Source organism: Arvicola amphibius, chromosome 5 (genome assembly GCF_903992535.2).
Source record: "Arvicola amphibius chromosome 5, mArvAmp1.2, whole genome shotgun sequence".
NCBI lineage: Eukaryota > Metazoa > Chordata > Mammalia > Rodentia > Cricetidae > Arvicola > Arvicola amphibius.
Window position 1 is genome coordinate 1,991,902 of NC_052051.1, and position 22,142 is coordinate 2,014,043.

General features: G+C 48.6%; 1 protein-coding gene across 1 annotated transcript in view; it reads left to right on the plus strand.

Annotated features, from left to right (window-relative positions):
- Window positions 1-21,162, plus strand: part of Taf4 (TATA-box binding protein associated factor 4) — a 62,116-nt gene extending 40,954 nt beyond the window's left edge. Inside the window, 11 exon segments of the mRNA XM_038330529.1 lie at window positions 404-526; window positions 3,955-4,044; window positions 4,592-4,837; window positions 7,444-7,591; window positions 9,993-10,107; window positions 10,424-10,593; window positions 10,905-11,035; window positions 11,878-12,003; window positions 13,273-13,329; window positions 13,722-13,841; window positions 19,794-21,162. Of these exon segments, the coding sequence (XP_038186457.1) occupies window positions 404-526; window positions 3,955-4,044; window positions 4,592-4,837; window positions 7,444-7,591; window positions 9,993-10,107; window positions 10,424-10,593; window positions 10,905-11,035; window positions 11,878-12,003; window positions 13,273-13,329; window positions 13,722-13,841; window positions 19,794-19,961 (1,494 nt within the window). The 3' untranslated portion in view covers window positions 19,962-21,162.
- Window positions 21,163-22,142: the final 980 nt, after the last annotated feature.

Genomic DNA, 22,142 nt, shown 5'->3' on the forward strand with positions numbered 1-22,142 from the left:
TCAGTGTGTTTGTCTGCTTTCACCCCACAGCTTTTCCTTTATGAACCTGGCGCTTTGGACAAGTCAGGGCCATACTTTGGAACGTCTTTTTGTGTTCTTTGACAAGTACTTTTAGCCATTTCCAGGAGCTGCTTGGGGCTTAGTCTGTCGTGCACATTAGGCAGCAGCCTCTGCTCCTGAAATAAGGGCTTAGTCTTGGTAGATGCATCCTTCCCTAGAAGGGGGTTTCAGATGCAGGCTTGGTGGCCCTTAGAGTGGCTAATTGTCCTTCTGAGAAGCTTCTAGCTTGTACAAGAGGTAACATGCTTCTTGAGAGAGGTTTAAATGCTAAGTTTAAGACCAGTACACCTTTCACTGCGGTGATGAAATCTCCTATAACTTATACCTTTTCATTTTAATACAGGAAACTATGGAAAATGTGAAGAAATGTAAAAGTTTTCTATCTACATTAATAAAACTGGCTTCTTCTGGTAAACAGTCCACGGAGACGGCGGCTAATGTGAAAGAATTAGTACAAAACTTGCTGGTAAGAAGCTCAGGTGAAACTCTCTGCCTTAGAGCATGGGATATGACCTTCAGCCAGCGTGGCCTGGGTGGGCAAATGAGAGCTTGTGGAAGAGCCTGGAGAAGGAGATGTGTGTACGGCTGTCAGGGCATGTGGATTGCTGGCTTGAGTGTTCTGAGGACTGGGCTGAGACCCCAACATTCCTACTATACTTAGATGAGTCACCCGAGGAGATGCAGCACTAAAGAAGGGTTTGCAGGACTGGACCCCGTAGCAGGAGTGTGCACCTGACAGCCAGTGCTGCTAAGGGGGTTCCCTGCCTTCTCTTCTCTAAAGGCAGCAGGGAGGGTCCTTAACTTCAATTTGTAGGCAGGTGGTCTGTGCTGCACCTGCCCCAGCTGCCTTTGCTACTTCCTCCTCCCACACCTTGAGAATTCAGTTCTGGTTTCTAAAAGAGGCCTTTGTGCTGATATGTAGGACTGGCCTCTCCCATTGGCTGGTGCTCCCGTCTCCTTGTCCATGGACATTTTATTTTAGCAACTTGCTATAGTCAGGGTTTGAACTGGGCTCCTTGCTTCGTACTGCAATGAACTTTGTCCCTCCTAACCTATAGCACTTACATCCTTGATCTTTGAGAGTGTGTGCTTGCTGCTGGGTTTGTTGGTTCAGCCTTGTACTCCTGATCCTTTTCCTCCCTGAGGAGTTTGCAGGTCAGGCAGGGATGGCCCACTCTGCTCTGATCCTGCAAGGCCCCGTCCTTATCCAGTGTTGTCTTCTCCACTTGCTGGTCCTGTTCATTCTTTTGCTCTCTCCAGCTGTTCACAAAGTGCTACACTTTGGTCAGGACCCCGGGGCCTCCTAGCTTATTCTTACATGACCACTTTGTGGCCTTGGGTTTCACATCAGTCAGACTGGGACCCAGCTTCTCATGGTACACGCCATTCCCAGGATCAGAAATATTGCCGGCCTGCATATTTTCTCTTGTACACTTCTGCCCTGCTCAGTGAGGCTGACTGGTCCTCACAGCATCGGTCAGCTGCCGACACTGTGTGCTTCAGTGTCACCGATGGCATCTTTTTCCCTGCCAGCTCTGTTACTCTCAGGACACAGTTTGCTGTCACAATCCTGTCCTCAACAGTTTACCATTTCTCCTTGTAGCATGATTAACAAAAACCTAGAGACAGAAATTGGGCTTTAGCCTGAAGGTCAGAAAAGCAAAACAGCCAGCTACTGGCTCTTAACGCTATCTCAGTCTGAAATGGTTTTGAAAAGAAGAAAATGAAATTTAAAAAAAAAGAAATGTTTTGAAAGAAAAAAAGGGGGGTAGAGATATGATAGGATAAAAAGGTGGATTAAGTGAATCTACTTTTAAAATACAACTCCTAGTTTTGAATGTTTTGTATTGTATTGGACTTTTTATACCAAATTTTGTATATATACAAATTTGAGATTAATTTGTTAGAATATACTGTACATCTATTTCTACTATTGTTTAAAATACTGTATCTATACAATTCAGTTAACAATGTAATGCAAATCTGTAGTCCTTGAAAATTATTATTACCAGCTGTTTAGGATAATAAGGAAATGCAGGTTAGTAGTTAATCTATTATATTCAAACTTGCAGTCACATTAGGTATGTTTTCAAGGTCAAACAAAGATATATTTTAGATAGGTCATCTTCAGACGCTTCAGAGATCTACAGAATATGGCATTTAAGATGTTTTAATAACCTAGGCTCTTTTTCATGACAATGAAACACGTCTGCTCCTGGCAGCAACAATCTACTTCAGAGAAGATGATGGGCATCAAAGAAACTCCACAGGGAGTTTATTTTCTTTGTGGCAAGAGTAAGCCAGTAGTCAAGCTAGTGCCCTTGTGTTGACTGCTACCAGTATGCTGTTCCAATTGGACAAGGAGAAAACAAAAAAAAAAAAAAATGATTGCCAAACACTGTCAATACAACAAGGAGGGACAGCCCTTCAGAATATCCTACTTCGCAGAAAAGTCTGTTGGTTATGCTAGGCCAGTAGGCTGAAGATAGATGCCCCAACATTGCAGAGGAACTTTGGGTGACTGTCCAGGCAGCCAGATGTTTCTGTCACTTCTCATATTTTTTGGAAGTTGCTTTCTTGCACATCCTGCTTACTCAGTTAATATTATTTCCCTCTTGGGTCTCTGAGGGAGTTGAAGATTAGATAGTTATAGTTTATCAGATGCAGAAAGCAAGTTAGGATAGTGAATTAGGTATAGGACTCTGGACTCACCAAGATAGGATAAATATGAAGTATTTTTCTGAATTTGTCAATGCAAATGGACTAGACATTGTTGATGTACTTATTGCTTGTATATATTGAATATAGTCATTGTACTTATTATATATAGTTTTCTTGTATTAGTTATATAGCCTTTTTAAATTTTAGACCAAAAGGGGAAATGTAGTGATATTTCATTTATATTTTAAATAAGTAAAGCTTGCCTGAGGATCAGAGAGTAAATCAGCCCCACTAGTCAGCCTTACAGACCAGGCAGTGGTGACACACACTTTTAATCCTAGTACCCACACTAGTTTGCCATAGAAACTGGGCGGTAGTGGTGCACACCTTTAATCCCAGCCCTAGAGAGGAATATAAGATGGGAGGAGACAGCTCTCAGATACAGTCTCATTCTGAGGATTCCTGGAGCAGGATCACCATTTCATACTGAGGTAGAGATAAGAGCCAGTGGCTGGTTGTTTTACTCTCTGATCTTCAGGTAAGCTTTATTTATTAAAATACAAATGAAGTATCGCTATAGCTTTGCCTGCGACTGTCTTCCCTAGGTTTTTTAAGCCCCGAAAGGACGTTACAGTAGTTGGTGGTGCCCCTCTGCATAGTAGCATGGCCTCTGCCCCACTTCAGGAGTCTAGTCCACGCAGAAGCTAGTCCAGTTCTCATCTGTCTTACGGGGTTTTCCAGCCTTCACACTGAGTCCCCAGATGTCTAACACAACCATGTGTACCTTGCTTGTGGACTCTAAGGCTTCCCCTTAGGTGCTGTATGGGCGCCAGTCTCTTCTGACAGGTGCTCTACTCCTTGACAAGGCTGGGCTAAAGTGTTGCCCTTGGCACTCTGTCCACAGCTTGTTTGTTTCCTAACAAAATGCCTGGCACTGGGTAGGTGCCTGGTGTCCCAAGTGAAAACGAATTGAGTGAGGAACCTGTGGGAGGGTGGAGGTGTGAACCAGTAACTGACCAGCTAGACACATGTTCACCAGCTGCTGCTCAGGGTCCAAGGGGCTGCCAGACACAAGTGCATCGAGGGGTGTGCATCTGCACCCTGAGCTGGAACATACAGACACATAGTCTGTTGTCAGAAGGGCCAGAGCAGTGTGATGCTGTGGTTTAGGGTGTGTGCCATGAAATTGTGTGAAGATGTGTCACAGCCGTGCCAATGTGGTTTATTTTGCAGGATGGGAAAATCGAAGCAGAAGATTTCACTAGCAGGTTATATCGAGAATTGAACTCTTCACCTCAACCTTACCTTGTGCCTTTCCTGAAGGTAATTAACAGCTTATGCGACAGCAGTGTAGTGCAGTTGGGTAGGATGTCACATGCCACCTGAGTTGGCTGGGATAGCATGTGAGGTTTTCTGTTCAGAATAGGCTTTCTTGAAGCTGAGCCCCCAGTTGCAGCTCTGGCACACTCTTGTGTAGGACCAGAGCTCCCTGTGGGGAAGGGTTTACTTACAGAGTAAGCTTGGGAACCTGACAGTATTGGTGCCTCTTGGAGATGCATTTCAGTCAGATTTTGCTAAGAAAATCTTGTTCAGTCAGTGTGGTTGGAGTGGAGTGACAGTCGGGTATTAGTACTTGACACTGTCTATAGAACGCTTATAGAAATATTAGCCAGAGACCTTTTTAGTACTTGACACTGTCTACAGAACGCTTATAGAAGTATTAGCCAGAGACTTTTTTAGTACTTGACACTGTCTACAGGATGCTCATAGAAGTATTAGCCAGAAACTTTTTTGAAGGTTTATGCTTTTACGACAGTAGAAGCACTTATGCTCCAGCTGTGCCTAACCCTACATGTCTGTTTGTCCTCAGAGGAGCTTACCTGCCTTGAGACAGCTGACCCCAGACTCTGCGGCCTTCATCCAGCAGAGCCAGCAGCAGCAACCACCTGCCTCGCAGGCCACTACTGCACTCACGGCTGTGGTGCTGAGCAGCTCGGTGCAGCGCACAGCTGGGAAAACGGCTGCCTCGGTGACCAGCGCCCTCCAGCCCCCAGTCATCAGCCTCACGCAGCCCACACAGGTTGGCGTTGGCAAGCAGGCACCGCCCACACCACTGGTATGAAGGCGCGAGCCTGGCATGGTGCTCTTGCCAGCCGCCATGCCACTTAACTCAGCAGCCCTGGCTCGGAGCCTCTTTCTGGAAAGAGCAGGCAAGGAAGCTCCTGCTGGAAAGGCGTGCAGTTGTTCTTTTAAGTAACTGAAATGTGAGCTGGAAGTTGAGGCCGCGACTTTGTGTTGTACTTTTCGGAGAGTGATGTGAACTTGTTGGCTCACTTACTGGCAGGCCCCTCACCCTGTTGGGATTCCTGTACAGGAGTGCAGTGTGCTTAGTGAGCCTCTTAGGAGGACGCTCTCTGGACTTTGAGTGGTGCCCAGATGTTCAAACCATTGGGATTGGGGTTGGAGGAGGGTCCGTCAGGCCTTTGCCTTTGGGGTAGAGCCTGCTGGTGGGAATATTGTAGTCTGGCCGATGTTCGGGGAGCTGAGGGCTGCTGGCAGGTGGGTATGGCTTTGTCTGCTTTGGATTTTTGACGGGGCAGGACAACTTTTTGCTTTGATTGCATTCAGAGTGTACACCTGCCATGAACAGCACAGGCTCACCACATCTAGAAAGGTGAACTTCAGAAGGGGGCTAGCTACGTAGTATAATGTTGTAGGGCATTTATTTATGGGGTCTTAGGTTTAATTCTCAGCTTGGGTGGTCGTGGAGGAAGGGGGGTTGGAATTGTACTAATGCAGCTTAACCACGAGCAGTGGCTGGCGGTGCAGTGCTGTATGGGGTGGTTCTGAGGAGGCCGGACTCCTCGGGGTGCTGGTTCCTCCCTCTGCTAGTTCGTGCCTTTGTCTTCTCTCTCTCAGTAGTGAGGAAGACATGGTGGGCAGCAGGCTCAAGACCCCGCACGAGTAGGGTTTCTCACTGGGACAGGGATTCTTGTGTCCTTTGCTTTCACATAGTTTAAGTAGGGAGCTGTGCTATTGAGCAGTCAGCACATTGATTCACCTAGCGGGCAGTTCTGGGAGGACTTGCTCTCCTCTGAGGGCTGGCCTCTGCTGTCCTTGAGTGCCAGGGCTCCACAGACCCATCCTTTCCGTGGTGTTGGCTGTAACTGTTAGACTGGTACAGCCTAGGATCTTATCTGGGAAGAGAGTTCTTAATGAGGGTTATCTAGATCAGAATGGCCTGTAGGCATCTTTATGGGGGTTGTTTTGATTTTTAGTTGATATGGGAAGAGCCACCCAAATGTGGGTATCACTGCTTCCTAGTGAAGAAAACTAGCTGAACAGAAGGGAGTGGTCAGGCAACATGCTGTTTTCTCTCTCTTGACTATGAATGTGTGTGACCAGTTGTCTCTGTTTCTGCCTCTGTGACTTCCCTGCAGTGGTAGACTGTGACCTGGGACTGTAAGCCAAATAAATCTTTCTTCATCAGTTGCTTCTGGTCAGGGTGTTTGGTCGCAGCATTGGAAATGAAGCTGGAGCAGAGCTGTTGTTTTCCACAGGTGTGAGCGGCGTGCTCAGTCACCTGGCCATTGCACAGGTGTGAGTGGCAGGCTCAGTCACCTGGCCATTGCACAGGTGTGAGCGGCGTGCTCAGTCACCTGGCCATTGCTCTGTGCTGTCCTGATCCACCCCAAACTCTGTTTGTGCCTGTGTGTGTAGATGAGGCAGTTAGGTCAGCTTTGTGCAAACCTGTAGAAGTGGGCTTTTCCTGTGTTTGCAGTTAGTGTCTTCTCAGTGGAAACCCAGCCTGAACTGCCCTGGGCTCCTCCCGAGCTGTGAGTGCTATGCTTTGTTGCAGAAACAGCTCTGGGGCAGGCCTCAGCCTCAGTCCCTTGCAAGGTCCTGTCCCACCAAAAATACACCCTTTATTTTTTTATTTTTTTTTTTTTTAAAGCAGAGTTGGGGTTAAAATCTAGAAGGGCTTCAGACTCCTATGCAGACACCGTACTTTTCTGTTACACCATCAGCCACACAAAAACTAAATTCTTACTGGAAAGTTCCTAGCACAGATTTATGGTCATGCTCTCAGTGGCTTCCTGTGAGCTGTGCCCAGAGCACAGCCAGTGCCATGGGCTCTTGGAGCCTGTTGTAAGCCTTGCACAGTATGGCAGGACAGCAGAGCTGAGTTAGCCCTGAAGTCTGGGGGGTTGGCCCAAGGGTGCGTGGTCTAAGCATGGTTCAGGGAATGATAAGGGGGATAGGCTCTGCTGCCAGAGGACCAAGTTTAGGGCAGAACTTGGAGATTCATCTTCATGCCTATGAAAAATCACCTGGTCCTACAGAAAATTTAAAATGTCAGTAAGTCACTTGAGTGTGGCCACCAGGCAGCAGTGTTACTCTGCTGTCAGGGTCTGAGCTCAGTAGTCTTGCTTTGCTGCTGCCCTCCAGGATCCGGTGCAGGTCCTAAGTGTCATGTGCTCCATATACTTGCTCCGCTGTGGCCTTCGTCTCAGTCTTTCGAAGCTGTGTGTAGGGGGCTATTATAGGGCTGTTGAACTGGGCTTTTAGACCTGGAATAAGATGTATATCCGACTTTCCTGGAGCTTCTGACAGAGCAAGGTTGGGGTAGGGCTGATGAAGCAAATAGCTGGCTTCATGGGTCAGTGTGGTGGCCTCTGGGTGTGTGCGTGTGTGCTCATGCACTATGTGACTGTGCCCCAGGTGATCCAGCAGCCCCCGAAGCCTGGAGCCTTGATCCGGCCCCCGCAGGTGACCTTGACGCAGACACCCATGGTCGCATTGCGGCAGCCTCACAACCGGATCATGCTCACCACACCACAGCAGATCCAACTGAACCAGCTGCAGCCAGGTGAGGCCCCGGCTGCTGCTACCCAGGACCAGCTGCTGCCACCCAGGACTGACAGTGGCCAGTTGTGGGATAGTATTTGATTTCATTTAATCATTGTGATAAAATTCATGTAACAGACAACTCACCATTTAAAAAAATCATTTTACGTACACCACTCAGTGACATTTATGAGGTTATGCAACCACTGCCCTTGTCAAAATGGTTTTTAAATTACCTGAATTACATATGATTGCCCTTGGTAGTATCTGTGAGGTCACAGACCTGGCTGTCTGTCTCCCTTTTCTAGCATCAGGCCACGCCTCCTGCAGCTCTCATGCCCTCTCACACCTGTGCTAGTGGTCTGCATGCTCTCACCACCCAGTCTTCCCTCCTCTGCCCCACCCCCTCTGTCCTAGAGTTGACAGAAAGTATGCTGTGCAGTAGCCTTGTAGCCCCTCCCTCTGAAGCTGCAGGACCCCCAGTGCCTCCTCAAGGCACATAGGCTAATCTAGGTCATGTGATAGAAGCATGTTCCCACTCAGAAACCTGCGTTGTCCTTGTGGTTTCTTCTCTCCCTTCCAGGCACCATTAAGTTTCCTTTGGAGTTGCTCTGTCTCTTCTAAGGCCTGACCATGGCTCCTCCTAATTAAGCTCCTTTCGAAGTATAATTCTCTATCAGTTCCTTTCCATTGTATTTAGGCCTTTAGATTATAACAGTACATGCCCCCCTTAGACCTTTAGATTATAACGGTACAGCCTCCCCCTTAGACCTTTAGGTTATAACAGTACAGCCCCCCCCCTTAGGCCTTTAGATTATAACGGTACATGCCCCCCCTTAGACCTTTAGGTTATAACAGTACAGCCCCCCCTTAGGCCTTTAGATTATAACGGTACATGCCCCCCCTTAGACCTTTAGATTATAACAGTACATGCCCCCTTAGACTTTAGATTATAACAGTACAGCCCCCCCTCTTAGGCCTTTAGATTATAACGGTACAGCCCCCCCCCTTAGACCTTTAGATTATAACATTACAGCCCCCCCTCTTAGGCCTTTAGATTATAACGATACATGCCCCCCCTTTAGAACTTTAGGTTATAACAGTACAGCCCCCTTAGACTTTAGATTGTATCATTACACGCGTGCCCCTAAGGCAGCCTCACTGTTTTGCCCTGGCTCCAGTAATTCTGCTTCAGTCTCCTAGTTGAACAGTCTGCCCACTGTTAGTCTCTGCCAGAAATGGCTTCTGTACTTAAGAGTTGAGGGAGCCTAGCACTGGTGGCACATGCCTATAGTCTCAGCACTCAGGAAGCAGAGGCAGGTGGATCTCTGAGTTGAGGGCCAGCCTGGTCTACAAGAGCTAGTTTCAGGACAGAGTCCAAAGCTATAGCAAAATCCTGACTTGAAAAAACAAAAACCAAAACAAAACAAAAAACAAAAATCACACAACAACATTATTATTCTTGTTTTGTGTGTATGGTTGTTTTGTCTTTGTGTGTGTCTGTGTACCATGTGTGTGCCCCGTGTCCTTGAAGGCCAGAAGAGGGTGTTGGATCCCCTGCAGCTGTTGTCAGCCACTTTGTGGGTGCTAGGAATCGAACCTGGGCCTCTGGGAGAAGTGCGCTTAACCACTGAGCCACCTCTCCCTCCCTCCATGCTGCTTGATCTTAGCAGGTGTTGTTTATGTAGCCACATGTGCAAGGGTCCTGTCGTGTCTAGAAAAGTTTCCCGGCAGTCTTCACAGTTTCTCATTCTTGCAGTCTTTCCACCCCCTCCTTCTGTGATGCTCCCTGAACCTTGAGGGGGGGGGATGTGGTGCTACAGTCTCTTATTCTCTGCACTTTGAACAGTTGTTACTGTGTGTGTGTACAGTGTGTGCAGGTGCGTACAGGAGCGTACAGTGTTTGTACAGTGTGTGTGCAGGTGTGTACAGGTGCGTGTAGTGTGTACAGTGTGCATACAATGTGTATACAGGCATGTACAGCGTGTACACAGGTGTATATAGTGTGTACGGTGTGTGTGCAGTGTGTGCAGTGCCTACAGTATGTGTACAAGTGTAGTGTGTGTACAATGTGCGGTGTGTGTATAGGTGCGTATAGGTTTGTGTACAGGTGTATACAGGTGCCCACAGAGTTCAGAAGAGGACATCAGATCCCCTGGAGCTGTAGTCACAGGTTTTGTGAGCTGTCTAATATGGATGCTGGGAGCTGAGCTTGGGTCCTCTGAAGAGCAGTACAAGTGTGTAACCACTGAGCAGTCCAGCCCTGCTGCTGAACCGTGTCTGCAGTTTAGAGCCAGTGGTGCGGAGTTTGAGAGTGTTGCTGTGATGAGCAAGATGTCAGTTTCTCCTTGGGGCTTGTAAAGCCTGCAGAGTCAGGCCTCTGGTAGCAGTCTCTGATCTCCACTGTGTCTTTGGTTTTGCAGTCCCTGTGGTGAAACCCACCGTGTTACCTGGAACCAAAGCCCTTTCTACTGTTTCTGCACAAGCAGCTGCTGCACAGAAAAACAAGCTCAAGGAGCCAGGGGGAGGCTCCTTTCGGTAAGGACTGACGCCCTGTGTACTTCAGGGAGAGCATGGGAGGGAGTGCTGTCCACTTCACTGTTAGGTCTTCCCTACTGGTTTGTGGCACTGGTAGCCTCAGGACTGTTCTTTCTGCTTGGTTCTGACTGCATGTCTCTGTCAGTGTGTGTTTCCAACATGAGTGCAGCAGTGGAGGCTTCATTCCCTCCGCAGGAATGGAGAACAGGTCAGCTGACTGATTCCTTGCCACCTGCCTGCTGCCACTGAGTTGGAACCACCTTAAGGAGCTGTGATTTCCTCGTATAACATATTCCTCTGCTCCTCTCCTCTCCAGGGATGACGATGACATCAACGATGTTGCATCAATGGCTGGGGTGAACCTGTCTGAAGAAAGTGCAAGAATATTGGCCACAAACTCTGAGTTGGTGGGGACACTGACTCGGTCCTGTAAAGACGACACCTTCCTCCTCCCCGCACCTTTGCAGAGGAGGATACTGGAAATAGGTATGTTTGCTCCTGATGATGCCACTAGGATGCTCAATGTCCAGATCTGTGTCTGATGTGCTCCATGACCCTGACGAGACTCAGCACAGCCATTCTGCAGTAGCTCCACTGGGTGCGGGGGCTGTAGGTGAGCGTGCCCTCTGCCTTGGTTTGGGCTCACCCCATGATATCTGCTCTGGTGGTTGGCAGGTAGTGGAAGGGTGGGCAATGACTGCTTAGGTTGCCCTTGATTGTACAAAGCAGTAAGTAGTGGATGAGCAAAGCCAGTGTGGTAAGTACCATAAAGTGCTCTTTTTCTGCATGGCCTGCAGGTAAAAAGCACGGCATCACGGAACTCCATCCAGATGTAGTGAGTTATGTGTCTCATGCCACACAGCAAAGGCTGCAGAATCTTGTAGAAAAAATATCTGAAACAGCTCAGCAGAAAAACTTCTCTTATAAGGTAATGGGGCTATTTTCCTGGGGAGAATGTCCATGCTCTCAGGTTTTGACCTAGGGCTGTGTGGAAGCCTTGGAGTCCTGGTTGTTCCTGTGCTCATTCTCTCAGCCACAGGCACACGTACTCACTGCAGGGCTCTCAGGTGCTCTGCAGGGACCCTGCTTTGGAAGATGAGCTCTCAGCTAGGAACATATGGAGTCTTCCACTCTTGTTCCCTCCACCTGCTGCTGTCCCTTCTTGAGGCCTGAGCTCAACCTGCAGGCTCTCAGCCAACTGTGGTCCTATGTTTATAAAGTGAATTTTCAGGCAAAATATGTCTTGAGCAGTTGCACAGATGTCATTGGAGTCACTGCTTGTGCGTTCAGGGCAGTTTATGGCCAATTGTCAGCTTTAAGAACACTTCTACAAGCTGGGTGTGGTGGTGCACGCCTTTAATCCCAGTTCTTGAGAGACAGAGGCAGGTGGATCTCTGTGAGTTTGAGGCCAGCCTGGGCTACAGAGCAAGTTCCAGGACAGCCAAGGCTACACAGAGAAACACTTGTTTCGGAAACTAAAACAAACAAAACACAAACAGAAATAATACTTCTACATAGAAGGACTTAAATGTCCCTTAAAAATTATCAAAGTTTATCAACTGGAAACCTGTCAGACTCCTGGTAACTTGATGAGACTGCCCCCTCCTTGTGAGAGCATGGCCTGGAGCAGTGAGCTGTGCACAGCCACCACCACCCATGGGAGCTGTGTGTAGATGGTCAGCTGTACAAAGCATGTTCATGCTTATGGGGTTCCAGATTCATGGTGAACAGTGTTTTTGCTATTTTTTTTTTTTTTTTTTTTTTTTGTAGGATGATGACAGATATGAGCAAGCAAGTGATGTTCGGGCTCAGCTAAAATTTTTTGAACAGCTTGATCAGATTGAAAAGCAGAGGAAAGATGAGCAGGAGAGGGAGATCTTGATGCGAGCAGCCAAGGCAAGTTAAACCCTCCTCCCAGGTCTGGGGGACAGGCTTGCAGCCCTCCTCTCCTGAGACACCCACTAGGCACATTGGGTTCCCGGCTGGTGTGGAGGAGTAGGTGTTGTGACCGGATAGGTTGAGGGAAGCCAGGCTCCCTTGGTGTGCTTTAGTGCTGGAGGTTGCACTCGAAGGTGGGGATTTGATTTGACAGATGTGGACTTCCATTTCCCTCCCTCCCTCCCTCCCTCCCTCCCTCCCTCCCTCCCTCCCTCCCTCCCTCCCTCCCTCCCTCCCTCCTTTCCTCTCTTTCTCCTATATAGCCCTGGCTGACCTGGAACTCATGATATAGACCAGGCTGGCCTCAAACTCAGGAGATCCTCTTGCCTCTGCCTCTTGAATGCTGGTATTAAAGGTGCCTACCACCATGCCGGATGGTTTGGGCTTTCTTAAGATGTTTCTAATACTTTACCTCCCCAATGTGTAGACTGTGGTGTGAGATCACATTGCCCTTCAGTCTAGAGCATCCCGAGCTGAGTGTGGGAACCTCCTTCCTCTATTATTAGAGTCACCGAGAGATGCGAATCGCAGTGTTAAGCTTTTTGTGCAGTGGCAGGGGTGACAGCTGAATGCTGCCTCTCTAGCCCTGAGCCCAAGGTCTCAGGAAGCCATGTCCTAGCTCTCTTCTCAGACCATCCTGAGTCAGAGGCCTATGACAGACTGGTAGCCATGTGCCTAAGGATCTGTGTTGTCACATCTGGATGGTAGTGATGTGAATCCAGATTCATAAAAACCACCAGAAAAGCAAAACAGCCAGCCACTGGCTCTCACGTCTACATTAGTCTGAAATGGCGATCCTGCCTCCAGGAATCCGAGAATGAGACTGAGACCTGTCTCCTCCTGTTTTATAATCCTCTCTAGTGCTGGGATTAAAGGTGTGCACCACTGGGATTAAAGGCATGCACCGTCTGGTTTCTATGGCAACTAGTGTGGCTACTAGGATTAAAGGTTGTGTGTCACCACTGCCTGGTCTATAAGGCTGATGACCAGTGGGGCTGTTTTACTTTTCTGATCCTCAGGCAAACTTTATTAATTAAAATACAAATGAAATGCCACTACAGTGATAACTGTTTTTCATGGTGTGTAACTTAAATTTTCATCTTTTGGATATAAACATTTATGAAATTATCAGGAACTCTGACTAGATGCTGCTGTCAGGTGAATGTGGTGGCACCGCTTCAGTGTTGCTTATGGAAGGCGTGACTCTTCCTTTTCTCTCTCACACAGTCTCGATCCAGACAGGAAGACCCCGAGCAGTTAAGGTTGAAGCAGAAAGCAAAAGAGGTGAGCTTCCCAGTTGTGGATTCTTCAGTGTCCGTGCAGCAGGAAAGAGAGTAGTTAAGGGCATTTGTTGCTCCTTAGAGCTCTCAGGTGACCAGTGCCATCATAGGTTTTTCCTGTGCAGTTGGCATTGGCTGGAGATTTCATGGTAACTTCTCTAGAAGTGAGGGTTAGGCCCCTTCAACTTGTTCTTCTCATTTTCTGAGCATTTCCAGGTAAGCCTCTGTTTTTAAAAAGTCTTAATATTTTTGGTTACAGGCATGTTCTTAGTTTGAGAAACTAAACTTTAAAGAAGTTGTGACTTAGGAAACTTGAGAAAGTTCTTGATAACTGCTGCTGATCTTTAGTAGGAAGTCTGAAGCAACAATAGTTCTTGTTTCCTTCCTAACATGAAGATGCAGCAACAGGAGCTGGCACAGATGCGACAGCGAGATGCCAACCTCACTGCGTTAGCGGCTATTGGGCCCCGGAAGAAGAGGAAAGTGGACTGTGCTGGGCCGGGACCGGGAGCAGAGGTACAACCGGAGGAACATGGGGCTGAGGGCTGAGGGCCTGGAAGGGCGCTTTAGAGTCCCCTCCTCAGTAGCCAGGGGAGCTCCTGGTCTTTGTTCTTTGTTTTGCATTGTGGAAACCGGACATTCAAGTCACCTTATTTGTGCATGCCACCTGAGCTAAAACATGTGTTCACATGTTGTCTCTGACATGTTGTCTCTGATGAGGTTCAGACCAACTTCTGAAAAGCATGGGACAGAACTCAGACCAGTGTGAGGTGACCTACAGGTCATGTGACTTAGAGAAGGCATCACCTGTTTTCCGGAGCCCAGAGGTGGAGTGTCTTAGCTTCCACCCTAATTTCCCACTAAATTGCTGTCATTTGAAGTTAGGAGGAGGAGTCGCCTCCCTCTGTATCTGTTCTCAGTTGTCCTCACTGCTGCCCTTTCTCCTAGGAAGGATCCAGGGTCTGTGCATGATGGAGGAGGGTCATCTGTCTATGTGTTACTTTCATTGGTTAATAAAGAAACTGCCTTGGCTTTTTGATAGGGCAGTATTTAGATAGGTGGAGTAGACTGAACAGAGTCAGGCAGACGCCGTGCTTCTCCTACCCAGGACAGATGGTGGTTAAACTCATGTTGGTAAGCCACAGTCAAGTGGCGATACATATTAATAGAAATGGGTTAATCAATATGTGAGAGTTAGCCAGTAAGCTAATGGGCCAGGCAGTGTTTAAATGAATACAATTTGTGTGTTGTTATTTCGGGTGTAAAGCTAGCCGTACAGGTCCGGGTGGAACGAAAAGCAGGCCTGCTCGCCTTATCACTACATGTGCATCACTAGTCGGGGGGGGGGGGGGGGGGGGTGGGGGGGGGGGGGTTGGAGGGATGGGATTGGAGGCTGACTGGGCTGGTGTGCGCTTCTGGCCCACCTGTCTGCTGGTGTTTGCTTCATGCTCACCTGTGACCCAGTCACTGGCTGCAAAGCTCTAGGTGCTAGTGGATGTTGTGTCAGTTTACCTGAAGACTGCTGGGACTCCTCCCCTGCCTCTGTGTGCAGACGCCTTAGCTGACCGCTGTGACTCTGGATCTTTCTCTGCGAGGTTTCCTTTGTTAGTTTAAGTCTGGACGTTCATCCCACTCCATTTGTTGAGCTGCTCAGAGCCACATGTGGATCTCTGCTTTAAGAGTGCGTTTGGAACACCTGGGCCGTTGTTTCTTTAGGTGCATTTCTGTTCCCATCTGTCACTAGACTGTGGTATGGCCTGTGTTCCTTTTCCTCTGTGCTCTTCAGATTGGGTCATGTTCCTTGACCTGATGGGGATTCTGCCAGCCCCTGTTGGTTGTTAATTTCCAGTGATGTTCTTATTTACCACTGTAGACTTAGTTTAGCGCATATAGCAGTTCACAACCTGTGTGCAGCAACCCCAGAAGACCATCAGAAAACAGGCATTCACGTTATAGTTCATGTTATGAAGCAGTAGTGAGAGGACTTTATGGTGGGGTGGTCACCATAGCATGAGGAACTGTATTAAAGAGTTGCAGTATTAGAAAGGTTGAGACCCATTGATGTGTTGGCTCTTTGAGAGTTCCTATCTCGTTGTGTGGCAGATGTGGAAGTCTGGATGGTGGCTACATCCCTCCTAAGTCTTTGAACGTGTGTATTGAAGCTTCCCTCCCAGCCCCAGTTTCTCCTCACTGCTCTCTCTCAGTGTGGATCACTTCCCTGTTTCACTGCATGTCAGGACTGTTGCCTGAGTGCTGGGCATCCTGGTTCAGATAGGAGGAGGCTCGGTGGTTTTCCCCTGAAGAATGTGGGCTGGACTCTTGTTTCAGCAGCCACTCAGTTAGTGGCTCATGTGCTGTTTACTCTTTAATAAGACTCTGTGGAGAGGTGGGGCAATTCTTCCAGTCTAACAGCACAGCACAGCACAGCACAGCACAGCACAGCACAGCACAGCACAAAACAATACCTCTGTCTGTGTGTGGTTTTTCACTATTTTAAGATGAGTCTTAGTGGACTCTGTCCTTAAAGAGGGACTGAACCCTCGTGGTGCCACTTGACCCAAGGTGTGATAAAACCCAGAGACACATATTGGGATTCAACCTAAAGGTCAGAAAAGCAAAACAGCCATCCACTGCCTCTTACCTCTACCTCAATCTGAAATGGTGATCCTGCCACTTGGCTATGGCCCAGGCTGACCTTGAGTTCATGGTCCTTCACCGCCCACGTGTGGGGATAGCAGGGGTTCACTCTCACACTTGGCTTCTTTGTGAAGGTTGTTGATGCTAAGGCAGGTTTATGTTTGTGTTCTTGTAGTTATTTTTGTTCCTAAACAGTTTTAAATGTTCCTAGTCCCATAGCTGTTTCTTTGATGCAATGGTATCTTCACACTTTCTGCCTCCCTTTCTCCCTTTTTCCTGTGAGATTGGCCTCCTGGTAGCTGTTCCCTGCTCAGCTAGAGGCTAACTAAACCTGTGTCTTGGCATAGTTTTTCTGTGTGTCATGAAGCCAGCCTCCCCAACTCAACTGTGCTTCTTGCTGCTGATGACAGGTGCTGTGGTGCTCTTGCTCTGGGGCCCTCACTGTGCTGCAAGCCTTGGTCTTTCTGCTTATATAGCGCCAGCACCTTCTTTGACTGCTTTTCTGACCCTTGCCACTCTTTTTTCCTTCTCTTTTCTGATTTTCTTTCTCCTTTTCCTGGACTTGCTTAGCATTCTTTATTGTGTTCATTTTGGCCTCTCCTTCCTGAGGTGATTTTTGTCTCTCCTCTCTGTGAGATGGGTGCATCTGATTTCTGAGCCTCTGGGGCCTGTTGCTCATTGCTCAGAGGCTCCGTGCTGCCCTTGATCTCCTCAGCTTGATCAGGAGCTGGTCTGTGACTGTGCTCTATGTCCCACATACGGCCCCTGGTGTTATGTTACTCATGGGGTGATGGCACCCTCTCCTGACATGTATTGGGAACTGTCTAGTCTGTGCCATGTCAGTGTATGCTGACTCTGAGAACCTTTTTGCAGACCCTGAACTTTCCCTGTTTCTTCCTCTTCCCTTCATGTGTGGAAGGTTCTGTTTTGCCATCTGAGGACCCATACAGCCTTACAAGGGATCCTTCCTCACTGCCTGAGTTTGGACCACCTGGGCACATGTCCTAGGTTCCTTCCTGTTCTCCAGTCTCCTGCGTGTCTCTGCCTGTCATGAGTAACCTTATTGGGAGTGTGGTCATGCCCTGGGGTGGGATCCTCTCTTCTAATACCCCTGACTTTGTGCAGGGGCACTTTCTCTGAGGGCTTCCATTAGAGCTTTGTGCTGGGGTGGGTGAAGGGGGTGGTCCTGGCACTGAGCCTCTTAGAATTGATGTCATTTCTTAGGGAATTTTTGGGTGTTTATTACTGTTTTTCAGAAGTTTTGCAGGTGAGTATGGCTCTTCTGGTACTGGGTAGGCTGCTCTCGTATGTGCTACTCTGACATAATTACCTACCATTGTCTAGCTCATCAGGAGACAGTTGTCTTATGGCCTTAGGGTCTTCCGAGGAACCCTCACACTGTTTGGGGTCAGAACTCCAGTCTGTTGCTAGAGTGGAACTCCTTGGTGAAAAATCAGATTGCAGTATATGATAGCCCTGCAGCCTTGGGGAGCCCAGCACTTTCCTTGGGACACAGAACTACTTTTTGCTGCACAGACCCTGTGTGTATAGCAGTCTGGCCATAATAGAGCAAGTTAGATAGCTAAGATTACATACATTTAGTCCTTTCAGTAGCCTTGGATGGGCTAGGTGGGTAGTCACAGCAGTATAGGGAGGGTTTCTCTGGCATGGCTGCTGTGCCTGTGTGTGTGTGCGCCAGGAATACATTCACTCCCTCCCTATACTTCAGCTAAGCCTCCCCAGGGGCCTCTGCAGCTCCAGGCCGGATGACCTGTGTGTACTCTCATAGCCCTTGAGGGTTTTGGATATGCTTGGGTGCCACACTGTCTTCTCGCTCAGGGCAGCTGGTCGCAGTCCTGAGGCTGAGGGTTGGACTTCTCTTTGCTGTAGTCAGCCCTGTACTTGCTCAGAAATGGCTATAGCATCCAGTGTTCTGTGCCTCAGATTTTATAACCCAGATCCCACAGTATTGCTAATAAAGAAGGCCCCTAGAACACAGGTAAGAATTTGTGTTGTACTGTCCACCAGGCTGGAGGCCCAGGTTGGTTGTGACTGCATGAAGCTGTCTGAGCCTCACCACTGTCAACACTGGCCGTCAGAAAGTTTGGGGCACCGGTTTGATCCTGTTTGTCTCAATTTCTGACTTTTAGCACTTCTTAACTATTGTACCTGATATGAGTGCTTCCCCCTCACCCCAGCCTTGGTGTTGGCTGTGGCTCCTGGAAGCAGAGGCATGAAGTACAGCTTGGACACCGACACGCCCTGCTGCCCGGCAGGGTCTCTGTGGGCCTGGGCACCACAGTCATCACCGCGTTTCTCTCGGGTCTGTAGTCAGGGCGGTTTGGATCAGGTATAGCAAGTACAGCAAGATGGAACTCACATCCGGAAATGAAACATTTTGGATTTCAACCTGCGACCGGATTTTAGGACCTGTGGACTCTGCCGATCTTAGCAGCCCCTCCTTTTGCTGCTCCTGTTACAGACCCTTCTTACTGCCTTCCTTCCCAGAAACGGGCCTGTAGCTCTGTCCAGATCACCAACCCCCTTTGAAGGAAATTCATGGGCCTGCTTGCCCGACTGCAACCTGAGGTGGCTTTGGAGAGATGGATTGCTTTCCTCATCCTTACCAACTGCTCATGTTTGCTGTGGCCTGTAAGAGGCTCCACTAATGTCATGACAAAACACCGCTTGGGGACTGTTACTAGCGCCAGAATCCAAGGAGACTGTCCACCCAAAAGGATATGGACACCAAGATGATGGTGGCGGCTGGGACCAAAGATGGACAGTGGTGCCTTCCCATGTCTGAGGAAAATTCCAGTATCTCCAGTTGGACTGACATGTGCATTAAGACCAGGTCATACAGGCTTGCTTTCACCTAGCCTGCCTGCTTCCTGTAACTGCCACCTAGAGCCGGGGCCTCTGTAGCCACATGGGTGAAATGTGATACTTGAGTTTCTTAAGCTTCGCAGTGGAGGCGCAGTGAGGCTGCCACTGCAGCACGTATACTTGGATGTGCAGGAGCAGTTCAGCCAGCAAGATGCCTGCCCGGTTCTCTGCTGTGAAGAAGAGAAAAGCTGCCCACCGGGATCTTGTGGTTTGAGCCCAGCAGAGGTCAGACGGAGGCAGTGATGTAACAAACTGCTAGACGCCACTGCCTAGTGGCTGAAAGCCAGCCCTAGTGCACCCACATGTCTGAGCAGGAAGGAACTGGGGTCAGCTCACTGGATAGTTGGTGGCCCAGGGGCTGGGTGTCTGCAAAGGGACCCCTTCCCTGGCCGTGGATCACCAACGTGACCGCTGAGCAGTTGGCCTCTCCAGCTGACCACCAGCCCGCCCAGCCCAAGAATCCAGGCCTAGTACCTCTGTCAGCCAAGCAGGGATGGCACAGTCCCAGGTGTGGCATTAAGTGTGAGCTTTGGTCCCCTCACCTGAGCCTCTGGGCATTGCTGTGGTGATACAGAAACTGGGGTCTGTGTCCCTCAGAGCCTCTAGAAGGGAGCCCCTGCTCCTGCCTTTCCTCCCCCCCAGGATTCACTCTGGGGGCGTTGGTCCCTCAAAGCCTCTGGAAAGGAACCCCTGCTCTTGCCTTTCCTCCCCCCAGGATTCACTCTGGGGGTGTTGGAGGGTGGCATCCTGAGTGTGTGGTAGAGCGGGGAATGGGGGCCTCTGCCCTAGTTAGGGCTTTCATAGCAGCTCAGCTCCAGCCCTAGGACCGCGGAAGGGGCTGTGCTGTGCCTGTTTCCTTCAGAACAGGGGATTCTTGAGTCTCCCCCTCCCTCCTAACTGTTCTACAGCCACTAATGCATCTGTCTTCTTCTTTCTTGTCACCAGGGCTCAGGCCCAGGCGCAGCGGTCCCAGGCAGCTCCGGTGTGGGAACCCCCAGACAGTTCACACGGCAAAGAATCACGCGGGTCAACCTCAGGGACCTCATATTTTGTTTAGAAAACGAGCGTGAGACAAGCCATTCACTGTTGCTCTACAAAGCATTCCTTAAGTAACAGGATGAGCCGGTGTTTCTGATGGGATGCCTGCGGACTTTTTTATATATTTGCAGATTACGCCTTTTTGTAACAAGCAAATGGGATATTGTTTAAAAACAGCCACCTTTACAGTGGAGCAGTTTTATACTCCTGTTTCTAAGTCAGCTCTTCAGCGCGGCAGAACCATGTCTGCAGCAGAGAGATACAGGCCTGTGGATGCTCTTAAAGGACAGCTGACCCAAGCTCATCCTCGACTGAGTGGCCTTCTTGCCAAACAAGCCATATTTAAAGACTGATGGAAGCGCTTAGCAAATAATTAGCAGTTGCTCATCCTGTGTGCGTCTTGGTTCAGTTCACTCTGACTCACCCCCTGGGTGTACGTCTGCAGCCGGTGACCTCATTTCACTCACGTTACTGTTGTAGCAGTCAGTTGGCGAAGCAAACTGATTTTTAGACTATTTATCACCCCCACCCACCCACCCTGTCCCTCACCTCCCTTCTACGTGAAATTCCCCCGGACACAGCCTCCAAGCAGGGTCGCATTTCTGCTAGTGGAGGCTGGGGTGCAGCACCTGTACAAATACATTTTATTCGCTGCAGTTTCGAAGCTGTAAAGTGGAAGGAAGCGAGAACCTTTTCAGCATAAATATATTTTACTTGCACTGTGTTTTTAGCTCAGAGTGAAAACTTAGATGAAATAAATCAGAGTTGAGAAGAATCAACAACAGACTGTTTCTCAGTGTGGATCAAGTGTTGGAAATGGTTGGTGTATTTTGTCGGTAATTGTACATAATTTTTGGCACATAACATAAAATGGCTATGTAAACTATAATTATTTTGCTAAGAGACTGTATGCAAGCTGTGGCCAACCTTACAGGCGTCCAGAGCAAAGCCCTTCTTTGTACCTATTTTTTTATTACAAATATACTAATTGGTTCTTTATATTTTCAGAGGTTATTGTATTAAATTGTCTATTGATAGTACTTTTATGACTGTAAATACTTTGGCTTTCTCCGTGTGGATTCTCATGTTAGACTTTAATTCGCACGTGTGAGCGGAACGCTGATCAGTATTTTTTACCAACACCCGAGAACTGTTACACCTTTCATTTTATCTTTTAGGAAATCCCGTCTTTCCATTTTTTCATGTAAATTTTGCACAGTTACTTGTTCATATGTAAATATTTTACTTTCAAAAATGAAGTTTTTAATTGCTATTGTTTTATATAGGATTAAAAGAAAATTAACTCCTTTATTAAAAACAAATTTATCTGTATTTGTTGTGCCTGTTTTTCCAGTTTCTGAGAGTCTCTGATAATGCTTTCAAGACTTCTCTCTGGTCCTACTGAATCTGGGGCTTAACTGTGAGGCAGGCTCCCTTTGGGGGCTGGAGGTAGGGCCAGTCCTCCGTTCTGTCCACCCGGAAGATACAGAGGAGCTGTGCTGTTTGCATCTCAGGCCTTATCCTGTAGACCATCTGGGGTGGGGGTCGGGTGTATAGGATAGATGGATACCCCAGTAAGCCTGGCTGCAGGTGACCAGATAGTCTCACCTGGTATAAACGGGAGAGGGATGGAATTTCTGTCACTCTGGTGTATTTGGTGGTCACAGTGAGCCATGCCTCCTAGCCCCTTCCCTTCCCCACCCTCCCCAGTCAGTGTAACTGGAGCCTCTACTCCTCCTGGCAGGTGGGTAGGCTTACCTGAAGACTCCGCCTTCATTGACATCACTGATGTCCTGATCTCCTACAGCTGTCGTAATGAAGGCCCAGGTCCTGACTGGATGGCTGGAGGCCTGAGGTCCAGGTGGTAAGGGTTTGCCTTCCAGGTTTTCTGTGGTGGTCCTGGGCATGCAGGAGCAACACCTTCTCTCTGCCTTCCCCTTTGAACACTCCTGGCATGGGTCTGTGGAGCTTTCTGTCAGAACACCAGTCTCGTTAGGTCAAGGGTCCCCAAGCAACATCATGCTAGCTTGTATAGCAAAGACTCCATCTCCAAATCCAGATGCCCCATAACCTTTGGGAGGGACACTGTTCAACACACAGCACCTCCGGTGTTGAACACTGAGAGACTGAGACATTGAGAGGGACAGTGAATTTGTGGGGTAAGGTCCCTGTGGCCTCTCTGCTCTTGTTTCTCACCTTCCTGGCCTGCAATTGACTACGGAAAGGGTGCTGACTTCCTGTGAGTGTAGTTGACTG